Source organism: Trichogramma pretiosum, unplaced genomic scaffold (genome assembly GCF_000599845.2).
Source record: "Trichogramma pretiosum strain Unisexual culture from Peru unplaced genomic scaffold, Tpre_2.0 scaffold69, whole genome shotgun sequence".
NCBI classification, from domain to species: Eukaryota; Metazoa; Arthropoda; class Insecta; order Hymenoptera; family Trichogrammatidae; genus Trichogramma; species Trichogramma pretiosum.
The window spans coordinates 246,928-264,434 of NW_019641608.1; the positions used below are offsets into that span (position 1 = coordinate 246,928).

General features: G+C 41.5%; 3 protein-coding genes across 5 annotated transcripts; 2 read left to right on the plus strand and 1 right to left on the minus strand.

Annotated features, from left to right (window-relative positions):
• The first annotated feature begins 12,890 nt into the window (after positions 1-12,890).
• Positions 12,891-13,915, plus strand: LOC106648667 (NADH dehydrogenase [ubiquinone] iron-sulfur protein 6, mitochondrial). Its single transcript, XM_014365739.2, has 3 exons — positions 12,891-13,166; positions 13,388-13,564; positions 13,680-13,915. The coding sequence occupies exons 1-3, from the start codon at positions 13,029-13,031 to the stop codon at positions 13,752-13,754; spliced, it is 390 nt and encodes a 129-aa protein (XP_014221225.1). The 5' UTR covers positions 12,891-13,028; the 3' UTR covers positions 13,755-13,915.
• A 23-nt stretch (positions 13,916-13,938) lies between these two features.
• Positions 13,939-15,531, minus strand: LOC106648666 (protein SYS1 homolog). Of its 3 annotated transcripts, XM_014365737.2 has the most exons (3): positions 15,444-15,522; positions 14,815-15,087; positions 13,939-14,665 (listed from the first exon to the last, which is right to left on the minus strand). In XM_014365737.2, exon 3 carries the CDS (start codon positions 14,571-14,573, stop codon positions 14,091-14,093), a length of 483 nt encoding a protein of 160 aa, XP_014221223.1. In that variant the 5' UTR covers positions 14,574-14,665; positions 14,815-15,087; positions 15,444-15,522; the 3' UTR covers positions 13,939-14,090. The 3 variants fall into 3 exon arrangements, with proteins under 3 accessions (XP_014221223.1, XP_014221224.1, XP_014221221.1); XM_014365738.1 differs by lacking the exon at positions 14,815-15,087 and having other exon boundaries at positions 15,444-15,531; XM_014365735.2 differs by lacking the exon at positions 15,444-15,522 and having other exon boundaries at positions 14,815-15,432.
• A 107-nt stretch (positions 15,532-15,638) lies between these two features.
• LOC106648665 (HCLS1-associated protein X-1-like) lies at positions 15,639-17,503 on the plus strand. The gene is made up of 7 exons (XM_014365734.1): positions 15,639-15,850; positions 15,992-16,081; positions 16,188-16,342; positions 16,468-16,572; positions 16,649-16,772; positions 16,851-17,134; positions 17,214-17,503. The coding sequence occupies exons 1-7, from the start codon at positions 15,780-15,782 to the stop codon at positions 17,324-17,326; spliced, it is 942 nt and encodes a 313-aa protein (XP_014221220.1). The 5' UTR covers positions 15,639-15,779; the 3' UTR covers positions 17,327-17,503.
• The last annotated feature ends 4 nt before the right edge of the window (positions 17,504-17,507 follow it).

Consider the following 17,507-nt stretch of genomic DNA (forward strand, 5'->3'; position numbering starts at 1 on the left):
AACAACTGATATTGTATGTACATCACGCATATTACAGTCGTGCAGCCCATGTTATCTAGCCTGCGCCCAGCTCAACTGGAAATGCGAGCCGCTTTTATCCGTGCATGACGCCGTTAAACTCGCGGCAATGGTCGGTACGACTGGACGATACATATACGCTAACGCAGAAACGACATAAGCTATATAGCAGAACGATTCGGCACACATGACTCGTTATACACATACGCGGCTTTATACAATACGCACGTATAACCCAGAAACGTATGTACGTTCGTTTAATTTCGTCGTCTCGAATCATCGGCGGCGGTGGCGGACTTTTCTCTTTGTTTGTGATCGAGCAGCACTCGCGATTTCTTTCAATTTTTCTTCGTTACAGACGCAGCGACCACATGTACTTATTGCCCATCTAAAATTTTACATTCGTAATTGTTGTATCTCAAAGCGCGAGCTGTCAAATGAAAGCTCAAAAGTTCAAGACAAGTAGCCAAGGATAAGTAAATAATGTAAAATTATATAAGTTGTAGTCTGTAGTCAGAGAAAAATATATGTATTCGATAATTAAATGTTACCTCGGTCACATATGTCAGTACGAAAGGAAACTGGATTGTTCAAGTTTGTGAGATAATTTATAAACGCATACTTTTATTCTCATATGGAGTATGGCTAAGAGATTTTATCCAACTTGGCTAGTTTGTACGAGCGAGTTGACACGGACACAGACATTTTGCATGTTGAGCGACATTATTGTCGATGAAATCAGCGACAAGAAACGCAAGAGATGAATCAAATTTGGTCTGCATTTCGCGAGCTAGACCGTTCTAATTAGCCGGAATGTTGGCTAACCACTATCAAAGTTTCGAGAAAGATTTGTTCGAGCGAGAACTAAGTTAGTTCGGATCTCGTAAAGCTAGACAGCTTTTTTATGGAAAGGCAGACGACGTCAGATCCATAATTGCCAGGCCATTCAACGGAATTTACGCTTCAGCTTATGATACCGTAATTGGCGTTCGCAAACAAGAGTATGGGGTAAATGAGTGGTAAGTGTAGGTGCTTTGGTCGTAATCTCAACGCGTGCTAACACCGAGACCATTTGCGATCGATTTTTTTACCGTTTGTTTGTCTCTTTTGTCGCGTCGCACGAGCAAACAATATAATATGCCTAATATAATTCTATCCCGTGATGTAATACTTGCCTCTGATACAATTAGATGTGCAATAGGATCTGGCACGATTCTATATTGAAAATTAAGCTCGTATGAAATCAACGCAAAGCACAAAACGATGTGAATAAAGCATCTCATCGATGGATCAAATAATAAGAGAATTGCAAGAAAAATATCGTTTGAAATGTTCTCTTTTATAGTTATCGAAGCACCGAAATTCGCGTCTCCTTTCTCCAAACGGGGTCTCTTCTTCTTACCTCTTTTTCTTATGATACACTCACTCGTATAATACACGCACACGCGCGCACATGACAACACTCTTTTTTGGAACGCTCCAAAATTGAAGCGCTCAACGAACCTTTGAATAAAAAGCGATATGTGGTACACAGCACAGGCTCCGACATCGTCGCGTCTGCGAAAGTCAAAAATTGAAGCTCGCGCGCGCGTCAGTGTATATACGAGGGAGAAGGAGAAAGAGAAGAAAGACGAGACAGAAAAAAATATACGATGATCGAAAAGTAGCCGCGGCCATGGCACTGCGGTACTCGGCGGCCTACGTACCCGAGCGTGGTCGCATCCAATGATCAGCCAGATCCCAAAAGAGCAAGAAGATTGCGTCGGACGCGCGTGGAGGGATCGATGGCGAGAAAAAAGGTAAAAGACGCACGGAAGTACAGCGATCTTCGTGCGCAGCAAATTGTCAAATATTGTGTCGGAGCAGCGGCGCAAAAAAAACCAACAAAAAAATAAATACGCCGGCACTGCTGTGCGTTGCAAATCGAAGAAATCTGCGCACGGAACTTGGCGCGATGAAAAAATAAATAAAGTAGAAATTGGCAGCGATTAGATTGCGAAATGCAAACATCTCGGATATAGTCTGCGTACAGATCGAGTAAGTGTGCAAGGAAGAAGAAAGGGTGAGAGACGGAGAGCGCACAAAATTCTACGGAACTCGACGTGTGCATCGTGACTCATGCGAGAGTGACTCAGGAAGATACGATTAACAATTATATAGTGTAGAATTTTTACCGTAACTCGGAGCAGCCACAGAGACTGTATCTATATGTATGTATATACGTGTGCGGCGCGCGAAATATATACGTAGGCCACGATTTCGAGTCAGCGCAAAGAGGCACACACAGTCGAGGCAGTGCGCGCGGCTCGTATACACAGGCACGCAGGCAGGCAGTCGCACGTATATACTTACGCCTTTATACACGAGAGAGAGAGAGAGACTCCATTCACTCAAGGTCATGGATTTACAGCTACTTTTGTACGGTTTCGAACGTGAAAGGGTTCGTTCGTTTGCGGATTCAACACACAACGAGCCTGTGAACAACGAGTGGTATATGCTCGGCGATGTAGCTCCTGCGCGTCACTCTTCGAGAGCAGCTCGTTTTGCTCGGCCAACTTGTATACCTGTATCTATATCGTATTGCATACAACGCAGCAACTACTTTGTGAACACGAGACACAATAAACGCTGAGACAAACTGCGAGGCTTTAATCCTCGCAGGTAATCACGAGTGGCGACGATTCACAACTCGCGAATCAATCAAGATTTATTTCATTGATTCATTAATGCCCGATTGTACCTCCTCTCGCCTCTGTAAGTTGAATATGATTATGTCGATTGGAAGGAAAAAATGACCCTCTGTCGAGAAAATTTAGTAGAAATCAACGTACGTGGTATGGCAATTTAAATACGTATATGGATACGGAGCGTACGACACGGTGTGCATACAGCTACTCGCCGTATGTGCTATACTCACATCTTCGAAGACAAAGGAGCGCGTATTTTTTGCGTTCAAAATATGTATGCGAGCAAACCTTAGGTACAAAAAATGAGAGATAAATTAGACGTTAACTTTTGTAAAACATGTAATCATTTAAGCCTAAAAACACCCGTGACGGGGGAATGCAGAAGGTCCTCCTCTCCTTATTGGCGCGATGCTTTTTTTTGGAGCTCTTTGAGAACGACACGCAGCTTCGGACTCATCGATGATCCTGGTATAAGTACGTACACGCACGTGTATCGAACGATTATTCATCCTTCGGGTCAGTTTTTGGACAAATAAATAAATGTCACAGTTGTGTTTTTTGTAACTGAAGTTACGCACTCAATTATTCGTCAATAAACAATTTAGTTTTTTTTTTGAATTTAACGCACCGAATATACTATAATAAGATTGTACTATTCGTACTTAAAATAAAAATAAGTGGTCAAAGAATATTGCTCTTTTTTCCTTTGTTCAAACTTACTCGTACGTTATGCGAAGTTTAACGCTTGACCGATCCAACAAATTAAAATCTTCCTTTTTGTTTCGCCCTTTTCACAGTTTAAGACGCATCTCAAAATACGAATAAGAAGAGAAAGAGCTGTCGTGAGCAGCCAAATGAGAAGGCAATCAAATTTTTACGCCTTGTAATTTCGTATTCGTTTTGTTTTTACGGTCGTAACACCACGCCAAGTGACCGGGATTTTACTGTATATGAATCCTCAAAGCGAACAAAATATATATTAGGAGCTTTTTGAAAATTTATATACAGTAAAAAGTTAATATCTCTTAGATCCAGCAGAGTAACGATAACTAATATCGAAGAAAAAAATACTGTAATACGTCTCTGCATCGGAGCTCCGAGTACATTTGCTGCGTGTACGACAAGTCGTCCGTTTCCCCGAAAAGGATTCGCGCAGAGGCAGGCATGGGCAAGAGAAAAACGAAGAACGAACGAGAGAGGAAGAAAAAGTGACGAAAATACAAAGCGTGAGAACCACTGATGAGCATCTCGCGCCTGTGTGTGTGTGTATGTGTGTGTGTGTGTGTACTACACGAGTAAGCGAAGGAGGAATAAAACACCATACAGAGGCAAGAGCATATAATGCATACAGGCGCGCGCACGCACACAGACACAGACTGTAGCTCTCGGACGCTCATGTATATCCTTGTACCACACGTGTATATGTATAAGGTAGGGACGTTGTGTTCAGGCGGTGTGCGGTGAGGTGTGAGGAGTGGCTCAAGGACGGCGACTTGTGCTGGGCGCACACGTTCGATTTCGTATCAGCACGACGACGACTGCCTGGGCTCGCTCTCCGACTACATAGTGCCGTCGACGTCGTTTTCGGCTTCGTCTTCGCGCAGTGTTGCTCTGCTCGGGGAGAAAAGGAACGTAGCGCGTGTGTGTTCTCTCTCTCTCTCTCTCTCTCTCTCTCTTTCTAGAGTGTCGGTATAGGTATGTTAACTGCGCGGCTAGTGTGTAGTCGAGAAAAGGAGAAAGACTCGAATCCTCGAGGTTCCTTTTTATTTTCCCATTTCGCATGAATGTCGGTGAATCATATGCGTGCGAGGGGCCCTATAATATAAGCTATTCGTCGAACGAGTCGAAATATTCTTTTTACTGGATTATAACGATCCGCATGCAGCATTGGTATAAATTTTAAATCTTTTCTGCGGCATAGCAAAATGAAAGATGACTGAACAAGTTGCTGGTAAAATCCTGCCGAAGGTTTACCCAAAGTCTGATGATATATTGACTAATTGATTGCTCAAATATATGCATTACGTATCCTGAAGGCACATATAAAAGAGACCTTTACAACGAGACGATCGACTTATTAGAAGCTCCATTTTAAAATGTCATAAAAAAATTACCAAGTTTCGTGTTCGAGTATCGAAGCATTTTAGGGAAAAAGAAATGAAAACGCACCATGGTTGCGTAATAATTACCCATGCAGATCACACACGAGTTACATCATTGTAAACGGATTAAATATGAAGAGCCATAAGTATACCTTATGAACGATTACTCATAACATTTTGAATCATTATGAGTCTTTCGATATAGGGGGTTCGAGTTGAAGACTTAACGCTTTGGCGCGCGTTATGTGTGTACTGTGTAGTGCTCGAGTGCAGGGTCAAACGAACGAGAGACTCGGCGTAACAATAGTCGCGCTGCAGTCAACAGGTGCGCGCGAGCAGATCTATCTTTGTGCGAAATAAAACTTTGAAGTGTTTTCGCGGCTCGAGCAGTACATAATGGATCAACTCGACAAATGAGAAAACAAAACGAGTCTCATGATTTTACTTCGCTCTTTTACGGAACTTTGAGCGCGAAAAAGACTCATTGCGGCGCATTGTAGATCGCGCTTACAAGTATACGCATAGCAGGCACGAGCTGCAGACTGCACTTCTCGTCCTCCTGTATAATGTATACTCGTGTATTGCACGGACACACACACACACATAAACGCGCGACGCTGCAACAGCAGCAGCAGCAATTCGTGCTTGCAGCAGCAGAGGTCAGCGAACGTTCATATACATAATATGGCTCGCACAAACTTACGCACATGCATTCACGCACACACAAGTTCACCTATTATTGCGACTTAATAGACGTATGCATGCATGCGTATGGTGGCGTGCGAGTGTATGTACATGAATTTACACGTTGCAATGAGCCAAGTGTGCACAATAGAGAAATACGAGGCACGAAGAGAGTAGAATTGCGAAACTCGACGAACTACCGATCGTTGTTGCTGCTGCTGCAGTTGGATTACTTTTTTTTTATATACCGGCAGCAAGAAAATAAGTATCTCGTCGAGGAGAGGAGATTCAACAGAGTGACATCAACGCGGTCGGGCTGCAGTGTCACATAGGTATACCGCATGATAATATAATCGATGTAATAATCTAGGCGCGTGAAAGTTGATCAAAGTTGCGGTACACGCACTGCACTCCGCACGCAGCAGTTGGTTGGCAAAATATATGGAAATAAGCGCCATTTTCCCGCGTAACCAATTCGTAATTTCCTCGGCTCGGTTACATATTACACGCGTATTAGGCGGGGTAAGTATAAAATTATATACGAGACGTACTGCAGCTATGAACGACGATTCGAGCGGCAACAAGAGATATTGCGTCGTCAGCCGTCGTCGTCGCGAGCACACACACACAACCGCGCACCGAGAGGTCAACGTCCGGGACGTCCTTGCCGAGACGCCGCCGCGCGCGGCCGTCGCTGTATACAGCCGCACACTGCAGCAGTACTGCCAGTACATATACCGCTCGTATTGATATACATGTATAGCATTGCACACACATACACACACACACACACACATACATACAAACACTTACTATCATGTGCGCAGTCATACGCAGACACGGAGTCTATCTGTGCAAACTGATCGTAGCGTGTGTGTGTGTGCGTGTACGTGTCCGAGATGGCAGTCATAGGCAGCAGTGCATCTTTCGCCCGACGAACAGCAGAAGTAGCAGCAGCAACATCCAGAGCCGCCCCGCACAATCTTATTGCACTCGGAGGTCTCTCTTATATACTCTACTCGGGCTGCGTGCGTGAGCGTGGGTACCGTTTGCTGCGGCACTCGCAGAGCGCAGCGCAGTGGTCGCCAAGAATCAGCGAGATACTCCGCACGCGCTGTAATATCATTGAAAACGTCGCGTCGACTCGTTGCATATAGGTGCAGTGACTTTGATGTACAAATACAATGTAGTTGGAGCGCGGACTACAATTTCTGCCGGTTGTGGTCGATAGGCGACATCGAGAATAAGCTTTTATCGAGGCGAATCGTTTGAATGCGACTTTGATAGGGACATAATGTAATGGCACACGCGATGCGCGAGCCACCGACGACGACGACGACGACGGCGATCGGCTCGATGATCGGCATAAAAATTTGTCGGTCAATAAGCCCCTTACCTCGTCGAGAGACGTTGGCATTGGTTGGCTCGTTGATTGATACACGCATGTAGCAGGCCGCAATGACAGATGAGGTATATATCCAGCTTTGGATGCCGTTACCGATCGCAGTGGCTAATGAAGAGATAATCGAGCCTCGTCGAGCGAAATTCGTTCCCAGCCACACACACACACACATACACCACAAGTTACACGAGGCACTTGGTGAACTATATGTAATAATCGATCGTGGATCAAGACCCATTCGCACATTTATAATATACGAGCTCGCCGTGTGCACGACGGCCATGTAATCGTTGGTCGAGGCTGCTGCTCGTAACATATGCACACTGTGTGCACCATAAGCGAAAGCCCGCACTACACCGAGGTTCGCGATCTAGCCAGCAGGATCACAACTCATGGAGTCGTCGCAGCACTGTCTTATATACTATTTCTATATCTTTATGATAGACGAGTAAGAAGTTAACCGATGCACTTCGTCGTCCGTCGCGTCGAGTTGCAGCAGCAGCAGCAGCAGCAGCGGGATAATTCAGGTGTAGACAAGCCCCTCCGAGCACACGCTTGTTTCTGTCTCACTCACACACAAATGCAGACACTCGAGTGGCGAAAAAAAAACTCGGGAGCAAAACCTGTATATAATACTCGCTCGGGCTGACACTCGGAGAGCAGCGCAGCGCAGCTCGGTCGCGACGTTATAACGCGCTTATCCTGTAGGATAAATGCTGCTGCTTATAGTAGTAGTAGTAGTAGTAGTAGTAGTAACGCAGGTAATGCACGCACACACATACGGTCACGTCCCCGCATGCGTATATATATATATATATATATATATAAACGTGGGCCTATATGGTACCGCGCGAGCAAGATATATACTGCGTGCGTGCACCACTGCTGCTGCAGCAAAGCGATCAGTGTTAGTATATATATAGCATGTACACACACTTACACCCTCGTTGCTGCTGCGTTACAGGCTCCGATCGTGTGTCCATGTGCAGTCTGCAGGTATTATATATCTATATACACCGAATGTGTCTCGGCGCACTTTCACGTCCTTCGCCAACAGTTGCTGCTGCTGCCCATGCCACTGCTGCTGCTCCGCTCTATACACGGTGCTACTGCTGTTGCTGCTGCTCTGTTGCTACATGCACTTTTTTTGTTACACGCACGCAACACACTCAGACACAGGCGCGAGCGCGCACATGCTCACACACATATAATATATAATATATGTGATACAAAATTTACTTCATAATATACACAGCGCGCAAATAAAGGCGATGCAGCATCGTTTCGCACGTCTCACCTCAGTAACTGTGCACACTCGGAATCAACACTGTACCGCGATCGTAGAGCGTTTCTCGGTAGGCAGGATTTTTGTCGAATCTCGAACGACGAAGAATTCGAAAATTTTCGCGGAACGCGAGTAGTGGTATCGGTCGCGCGTTTCGCTCGATCTCGGCAGCTGCAGCAGCATCGGTATTATACGATCAACGGGAGCCAGTGATCGCGCGTATCGTATACAGCTCGATAATGCACAACTGCAGCCTGTGTACAAAGGTTTCCAAAGGGGGCCCCGCGAGCAGCAACTTTTCTCGATGCACACTCGCGCGATGCACTTTGGTATTACAAGTATATATACTCGATGGTCGTTCTACTATTGGTTTTTCGCGCGATAGCCCGCAAAGTATAATAGAAGAAATATTTTTTATCGCGACGATATGTACAGTATAACGTAGTACGAACGCGGGGCGGCGAGCTGCTCGACGACGCGGCGCGCGGCACACTCGGAGCGCAGCACGTCAGAGCTCGGCGGCAGTAACGTCGCGACTATATATGCACGGCACACACAACACAATGTAAACTCTGGAAATCGCGCAGCGCACGAGTATTACCGAGGTAGGTAGTAGTATATACTGCGGGGCTGAGTGTGTGTGTGTGTGTGTGCCGCCGCTGCTGCTCTTAGTGTATGTTATATAGTTGTTGCGACTCCGACTCTCCGCAACCTTTCTATATACGATTCGCACATACATACGAGTATAGTGTATATAAGGTAGGCATACAAGCAACAGTTCGCAATGTATATAGCTTGGCAGGAGCGCACCGAGAACAGACCCATAAAGCCATCGGCTGGCGCGCGACCGCCGCGCGATTCCCTATACAGCAGTCCTCCGTGTGTTGTGTATAAGCTGTGTGACTTTATGCAGCCAGCAGCAGCAAGTAGTTTGTGCTTGGCGCACACACAGACACGGGCACACGCGTAGGGATTGTTACAGTGCATCGTCACCAGAGGGATCCGGTTACCGGGGGAGTGCTGCGCTCCTGCTTGTATACAGCAGATATTAATGCACGCGCTTTGGATATTCGCGTGTCTCTCGGTCGCAGCGCGCACCATTATTATCCTATATGCTCCGATTCCGCAAGTTCGAACTTGGAGATTCCGACTGTCGTGCGAGCAACTCGACCTACGCACTTTTGCCCAACGACGTCGCGTGTATCGCAGCAGTCCCATGCAGGAGCAGGTCTGTACATATAGTGGATCGACTCGTGCGATGACACTTACGCACTCCTTGTAAACACGGCTCGTCATCACACACCACCCGCACACGGCGTTATATGCACTAGATACAGATCGCTTCATAATCCATCTCGTTTTCCCTGATACTTATAATTATTAATTTAGCTTTCATATAGTTTCAACTTTACCGCCACCTTAAGCGACTGATAATGTACATAAACGCCGAAAAATGAGAGTCACTTTTTTATCTTTCCTCACGAGCGCTATATAAAATTAATATATACTGAAAGTTCACAAGTCGAAAATAAAAATAAACCACATAAGAAAAATCGAATCCCATTTTTATCTACAAAATAAGATCGACAGTTGGCCAGTGTACGCCATACGTAGCAGCTCATCTCGTGGGCCTCAGAGCGATCTGGTAATGATCCTCGGATAGGGTATTAGCATAAAAAAAGTTAATGATATTTTTGAAATATCTCTTACATGAATCATATATGAATTATCAATGAATATATTTTTTTTTGCTTTTTCATTGCGTTTTCATTCAAAAATTTATCGTTCCAGAAAATACAACTTTTCAAACGGCCAAAAACGCGCCGAAAGCGCTTGAAGCTGTGCGAGCGGACCGCGACGTCATACTTATCAGTACGTCACAGTTATGCGGACCAATCAAAATCGTTTGTGGAGTTCAAAATAATTTTCAAATTTTTTTGATTTTTATTCTCGTATTAAAAATTACCTGACTGTTTAAAATTGTTTATTTTTCCTCTCCCACATTCCTTGATACGTATATTTTACTATAACGTAATTATTTCAATGATTTTTTTTTCATGTAGATACCGTATTTGTCGAATCGTCATTGACAAAAAATCACAACATAAAACTAAAGAAATCCTCGAAACAGCGATTTATTAGCAAGAAACTGACGAGAATAGCCCGTCGAGTTGACCCAGGCATGCCGTACGTCGAAGCTCGTTTCATGGGCCTCGGAGCGATCTGGCAATGATTCACTGTGTTTTTACTCATAAGCAGCGTCGATGTACACTTAATTCGGATAGCGTACGTCCAGCGTGGCAGAGACACTCGTGTGAATAAAATGCACAGCAATATAATAACATGTCTTCCTTTTCCCCTGCTTCCCTATATGGAATTGCGCTTTCTAATCGTTACCGAATTTAATGACTTTGACTGTACATAGCTAGTTAGTTGCATCTCTTATAGCATCATCCACGTGTTTTTTTTTCTTTACTGTGACTATGAAAATTGTAGTACAGGTTACGGCGGTGCAGCGTGAACATCGAGAAAAGATCGCATCAACTGCAGCGAGTGATTTTTGTTCAACAAGTGAAAATAATAGAATATTACGTGCTCGCAGGACAGCACTGCATCTTGTGCTTTTTATTGAGTGGTATGGTCGATGACCTCTTCAAAGTCTACAACCGATTCGACGTGAATTACACCGATGAATCAGCACTGACGCATTTCCATGTGGCCTGTATGTTTGACTGTGGCGACGTCGTCGAGAAATTCCTCGAGCTCGGCCAGGATCCAAACCAACTTGTGCCAGAAACAGCTGATTCGCCTCTACACTTGTCTTTCAAGAACTGTTGTAGTGAAGTGTCTGAATTGTTGCTGAGAAATGGTGCCAATCCCAACTTAGTTAACAAGGCCGGATTCACACTCCTGCACATTATTTTCAAAGACTGTTGCGACGATTATTCCGTCTCGATGCATATGCTCTTCAAGATCTGCAACGAGCTGGACCGGCCGGTGCACATCGACCCTAGGGACAAGTTTGGCAATACTCCGTTACACTGGGCCGTACGCCACCGCAACAAGAAGCAGGTCCAAGTGCTGCTGCGAAGAGGCGCGATGCGAATTCAACCGATATCAAAGGACAGACAACCCTGCACATTATTCTTCAGAATCACCATTCAGGTGACTTGGCGAAAATATTATTGGAGATCAGTGAAAAAAAACATCTTCAGGTGCAAGTCGATGCTCGAGACGAATTGGGTCGAACACCGTTGCAATGGGCCGTGGCGAGACTATCGGCCGATAATGTCGATGTGCTCTTGGATCGTGGCGCCGATCTGTCCAGCTTCGTTTTTCCCGACGAGAGTTACTTCGCCGACCAAGTACTAGCGCCGAAGAATTATATGATCGACGATTGGCTTGATCTAAGATTAAGACTGGTGCCTAATCTTCTGGTCTGCGTCGAACGTTTAGAGAAGAGAGGATACGAACTGGATCGAAGCGACGCCCTGACGATCATGAAAACATTCGTCAAGCACGGCCTGTTCGAGAGGCCGACGAATTTCAACGAGCGTTGGTACGACGACGAGGAGCTCGTGAAAACGACCAAGGAGACGATTGTCAAACCGAGTTTGACGCTCTACGACCTGTTTCGGCTGCGACCTGGACAGATTGCGAAACAACTCGCCGCCGAGGAATACCGGGAGTTCACGATCTCGAACAAAATGTTGATGCTTCCCACTAGTCATGAACGGGCCTGTTTCGTGCTACTGTGCGAGAAAATTTGGAGAAAATTTTTCTACAGCTGGGCGCTGGAGCCTTTCATGGAGCTCACACGCTATCGGCTGCCGATTCTCTGCTGCGACATGATCATCGACGAACTGACCAACGAGGATTTGCGTAATATTTGCCTCGCGGTGGCAGGACAAAATTAGTTATGGCGTTATAAAGGCATTATTTTTAGAATCTTTTGGTGGTTTGTGTTATTAAATTTGTCAGACTTTTCATGTAATTCAAATAAATCAAATATTTAAGTTAATAAATTGAATTTCGATTATTCTATTCATATGATTCGATCGAAGCGCGTCAAAAGACTGTTTCTGAGAATTAATACAATAATCCAACAGAGTGGCATAACAAGCGAGTATGGGGCATTTTACAGCCCCGCTCTTTACCCAATATATTATATGCTTTTCCTACATGACATTTTTTTAATAATTATATTTGACCGTGTATTTCTAAACTCCTTCTTTCAATTCGTGAGATCGTACAAGATTCAGCGAGCAGTGCAAGCACTTAAATGACGTTCCGAACTATATATGTCATAAAATAGTTCATCGAATTCAGGTACACACTACAGTAGTAGTTAGTGCTCCGCCGAATTGAAAAAGAGCTTGACTTACATAATAATCCAATACGTTTAAAAAAGTTTAACTCTCAATACGTCTCGAGTAATATTGCACTTGCGGCATGCAAGCTCACGGATAAGCAATACAGAAAATATTCTCTATGCAAACAATTTCAATTGGGTTTTTTCAAGATGATAAAAAGAATAATAATTTAAGAAAAAAAATAAAGTCGTTTATCAATAAGTTTAATTCGAATTTTTAAAAAGTGACTGTCTATTCGGCCTGAAATAGGAGTTGTGTCAAATAGACAGTCTCATTTGAAAATAATTGTATTTATAATATTGATTTTCGATACACTTAACCTTTTTCATTAAACCGAACAAGTTGAATGGAAAAATTTTAGTGTTTATTTAGCCACGGACACTTTTGTTGCTTATATTTATCCATGCGGCCGTCGTGACATCGATCAGCACTGCCACCAACTCGGTCGATAAGAACAGAGAGTAGAAGACCAAAAATATGGCGTCTAGAAGTGTCATCCGTTTGATCCCTAGTTGCGAAAAACTTCAATGTAAATCGGCTCCCCGATTACTTATTCCATGCACCAGACATTATGCATCTTGGGAGCCTCAAGACAAAGTTACACATACTGGCCAAGTAAGCGAAGAAGTCATTATTGATCTAATTTTTCTTTTCATTCGACTCGACTAGAGGTTACGTCAGTTTTGTTCTGCTACATTTTGCTCTCGACTAGAGTTTCATTATTTTGTTTTTGTATTTTGCCCTTGAAGCAATTTATAAAATAAACATTACATTGGCTGGATTATTATAAAGTCAGCAAAGATTATAATTCTTTGTCTTTTTTTTACGTTTTGTAGAAATTCGATCCTAAGGATCGTAGGCTGGCAAGATTTGTCGACAGGCCCAAAGAAGTCAACAGTAATTGGGCAATAGATTTAATCGCAGAGGTACCACCAGAACCCGTAAAGGCTAGAATTGTATCCTGTGATGGTGGTGGTGGACCACTTGGTCATCCTAAAGTTTATATCAACTTGGTATGGATATTTCAAATATATTTGGCATTAAGTTTTATCAAATTTGATAAAACATTTAATAAATCAAAAAAAATTAAACTGCTTTTAACTTATATATTTTGTATTAATATTTTAGGATAAACCAGGCAATCATTCATGTGGCTACTGTGGATTAAGATTCTACAAGGAAGATGACCATCACCATCACTGATGAATCAATTTAAAACTTGGTAGTTGAATTAATAAAGTTATTTTGTAATATAAATGATTAGTTACTACTGTATGATATTTGAAAGCAATGGCTGCTTATAAAATGTTTACCAATAAAATTATAGTTGTAAAAAAAGAATAAATTTCAACAGAACTAAAATACATAACTTGATTTTTTTGTGTAAAAACTATAATAATTTTATTATAAAACTTGAATATCAAGAAAATTTATAACACTATACAATTTGTTGATTCACTAAACATTTTACAAATATCTTTCAAACACTTAGGGAGTCAACAGTTAATTTTACTGTACACATCATTACAAAAGTTACTTTCACAAGGCTGTCTTTTGACTTAACATACTCAGAGGAATAGCTTTCAACTCAGTTTTCATACACAGAAATTCTCCACAAACACACATGATAGTCGTAGTGACTAAGTTTAAACACCACCAACTAAATGTTGTTGGAAAGCTGCCATTATAAATCCAGCAGCAAATTAAATGTATTAAATGAGCTGTACACGCAAAGTCCATACACTGTTTTGTTCTCTGAACAAGATACCACAATGCTAATGCACCAACAATTGAGTTAAGAATAAAAATAAAAATAACTAAGTGTCCTCCAAAATCTCGTACATGTATTTCTTTGTACTGAAAAGCATAATCTAGAGATTTTGTAGTTCCAAGGAGAGTAGCTATCATTATTATCATGATTCCCAAGATAAAATATATAAGACATTGTACAGCAATAATTTGAGCAACAATGAGTATAGGATCCCAAGTGGTTTTCCTAAATTGTCCAGTTAAACTATTCATTTTGAGATTTCTTTTTTCTTTTTTTTTTAAAGATTTGTCTTCATTACTTTCCAAAAGTAAATTGTTATCTCCACTTCCATTAGTTTATTGATCTGAAAAAAATATCATAATTTTGCATTATGGTTTATGTTGACACAAGTTCAAATGGCAATTGAAAAAATTTCGAATCACTATCAGAGTCATATGCATTGAAAATACTATTTAGCACAATTTTTTAGCAACATTATTACTGCAAACTAACCAGTGACACGACATAACCTCCAGGGTAAGGTGAAATTATTTTGTTTTGACACTGTTTGAAAAACTAATTGGCTCTAAAAAATTTTGGTGAAAGCGATGTCTTTCCATTAGCTGTCACACTCAGTAAAGCTTATCAAAAAATCCGTTTTAACTGTCAAATGAGTAATTTCCATATAAAGTGACTGACGATTGCACTGATTCAATCTGAGAGCGAAATTAATGGCGCAATATTCGACTGCTACGTCGTATGCGTGCAAATAAACTGACGATTTGCCTGGTGGATAAATATCGCAATTGATAATAAATTGAAAAAGTTAAAGTTAATCTTTTGAAGCGAGTATCATAATTCAGATTTATGCATAAATTGTCTGCCAATGGTCAAATACGTGGATGACTGCAATTACATACGTCACACGTTAATTCTGCAATTGATTGCTTGTCAATAAATCACTGCTCGTGTTCCAATGGTATTTTTGTAATAATTATTCTGAATTATAAATTAAACACTTGTAATGTCTATTAAAAAGCTCAATTGAAAAACAAACATAGATATTGTAGTTTATCAAAGAGCATAAGCTACCGATAAATTAGCAATATATCTAAGGCTGATTGTTTTAATTTACAGTATACCTTGATCTTGATTCGGTGAAATATTTGCCGCGACGAGCTTGCAACGATCCTGATTTTTGACAGATCGCCAATTAATTGATGACAACACTGCGCACACAGTCCGACGCGGTCGCCAGTCGGTCTGCTTCGTTTGACAGCACTGCGATGCTGCTCTCTCCGCCTGCACGAATCGTAGCACGCTCCGCTAGTCTTTGATCGAATACGTTACAGTGCGGACGTATAATAACGCCTGACGCCTATCTTGAGCCAGCTGACGCAATAGGCATTAGAAGCGTGACATATTCATCCTTCATAAAGCGTTGCTGTGTGTGCAGAAATTAAATCATTCGAAATAGCATGTCGTCGATTTTCGACTTCTTCCGCGGTATCTTTGGCAAAAGCTCAACTCAGGAGCCGCAACCACATAGGTTAGTACCATGTATCGAGTGACGGCTAAGGGAATAATCTAGAAAGTTCCGTGCAAAATAATGAACTACTCTGTATGCACTCGGCGATACTTTTTTTTTTACACATTTACATTCGAAATTCATTCGATCTCTATTTTGTAGGCTCCGAGATGATCCGAGGTACGGCAATAATTTCAGAAACCCCATTTGGCAAACCGACGACCAGGATGAGGACGACATCAACGACTTTAGGTATGTGTACTGCACAACCATTACTACCCATGCGTACTTGTGTACTTGTGTAGAGTTGTATTATATACGGTGCATATGTTATATACGTAATCGTTATTTTTTTCAGAGGTCAAAGCAGATATCAGTTCAGAATATTTAGCGATCCGTTCGAAATGACGAGATTTTTCGAAACCCAAATGGATGATTTGATGAAGAGCTTTTTTGGCGGTTTCGGTCTTGGTAACTTCGGTGATCGTCAATTCGCCATCGGTCCTTTTGAAGGTGGGTTGATTATAAAGTTTAAAATATATTTCACTGCAATTTAAATAAAGACGTAAATTTTCAAGAAAAGTATTTTTTCGTTGAAAGAATTTTGTACATAATTTCATCATTCATCTATACAATAGGTTCTGATAATATGTTACCACCAACGGTTGATGACAGTAAACACAAAGCAGGTCCAAGAGATGAAGTGTTAAAACCTCAATTTGTTAACCCGGAATCTCATGGATGTAAGTATGCCTTGAAATAAACATTTTTACTTCAATATTTTAATGATTACGAATTTAATTTGAAATATTTTTATAGTTGACAATTTTTCCATCCAACTTCCTGGTGAGAATGCAGATCCAAAGAGACTCAGAGAAGATCTTTTAAAACCATCTTATCAATTACCCGATGGGAATCAACAGGACACAGATATTGATGGAAAGTAAGTATAAACAGTATTAACAGATTATGATTAATTACTAAATACATTTCGTACTTAAAATTTTTATTTTTAATCTAGAGTAAATTCAGATGAACTAGCCAAAGTTTGGAAAAGCCCAAACAATTCAGTTCAACCTTTTTCACCAAGCAGAAAATCGTTCTTTTCTGCATTCAGTAGTTCTACACAAATGATCAGACGACCAGATGGAAGTGTAGAACAGCGTAAAACAGTGAGGGATAATGAGGGCAATGAAGAAATTAGTGTTACTAGACAAATAGGAAATAAATTACACACAATTACTACCAGAAAAGCTAATGATGGGTCAGAAACTCAATCAGAAGATATAGTAAATATGGATGAAAGTAAGTTTTAAATCTTCCACAAAATCTCATTAATTTTTGAAAATTTATTCTATATATTCATTACTATATTTATTTTCAGATGAATTAAAAAGTTTTGATGAAAAATGGCAAACTCTCCAATCTCCTTTGAGAGAAAGTAGTCAAGATGATGTTCCATGGTATTCATTTTTTGGACCCTATCCAAAGCTATAATAAAATTTAATAGAATAATTTTTAGAAAATTAGAAAATGTATATAAATTGATTGTTCTGACTTTAGTATCTTTTATGAATTAATGCTGAGTAAAAATTATAAAAATTAAGTTAGCCACATGTTTAGTCAAATATTTTTAATAAAAGAAAAATCAGTTCAAAGTTTCTGATAACGATATATT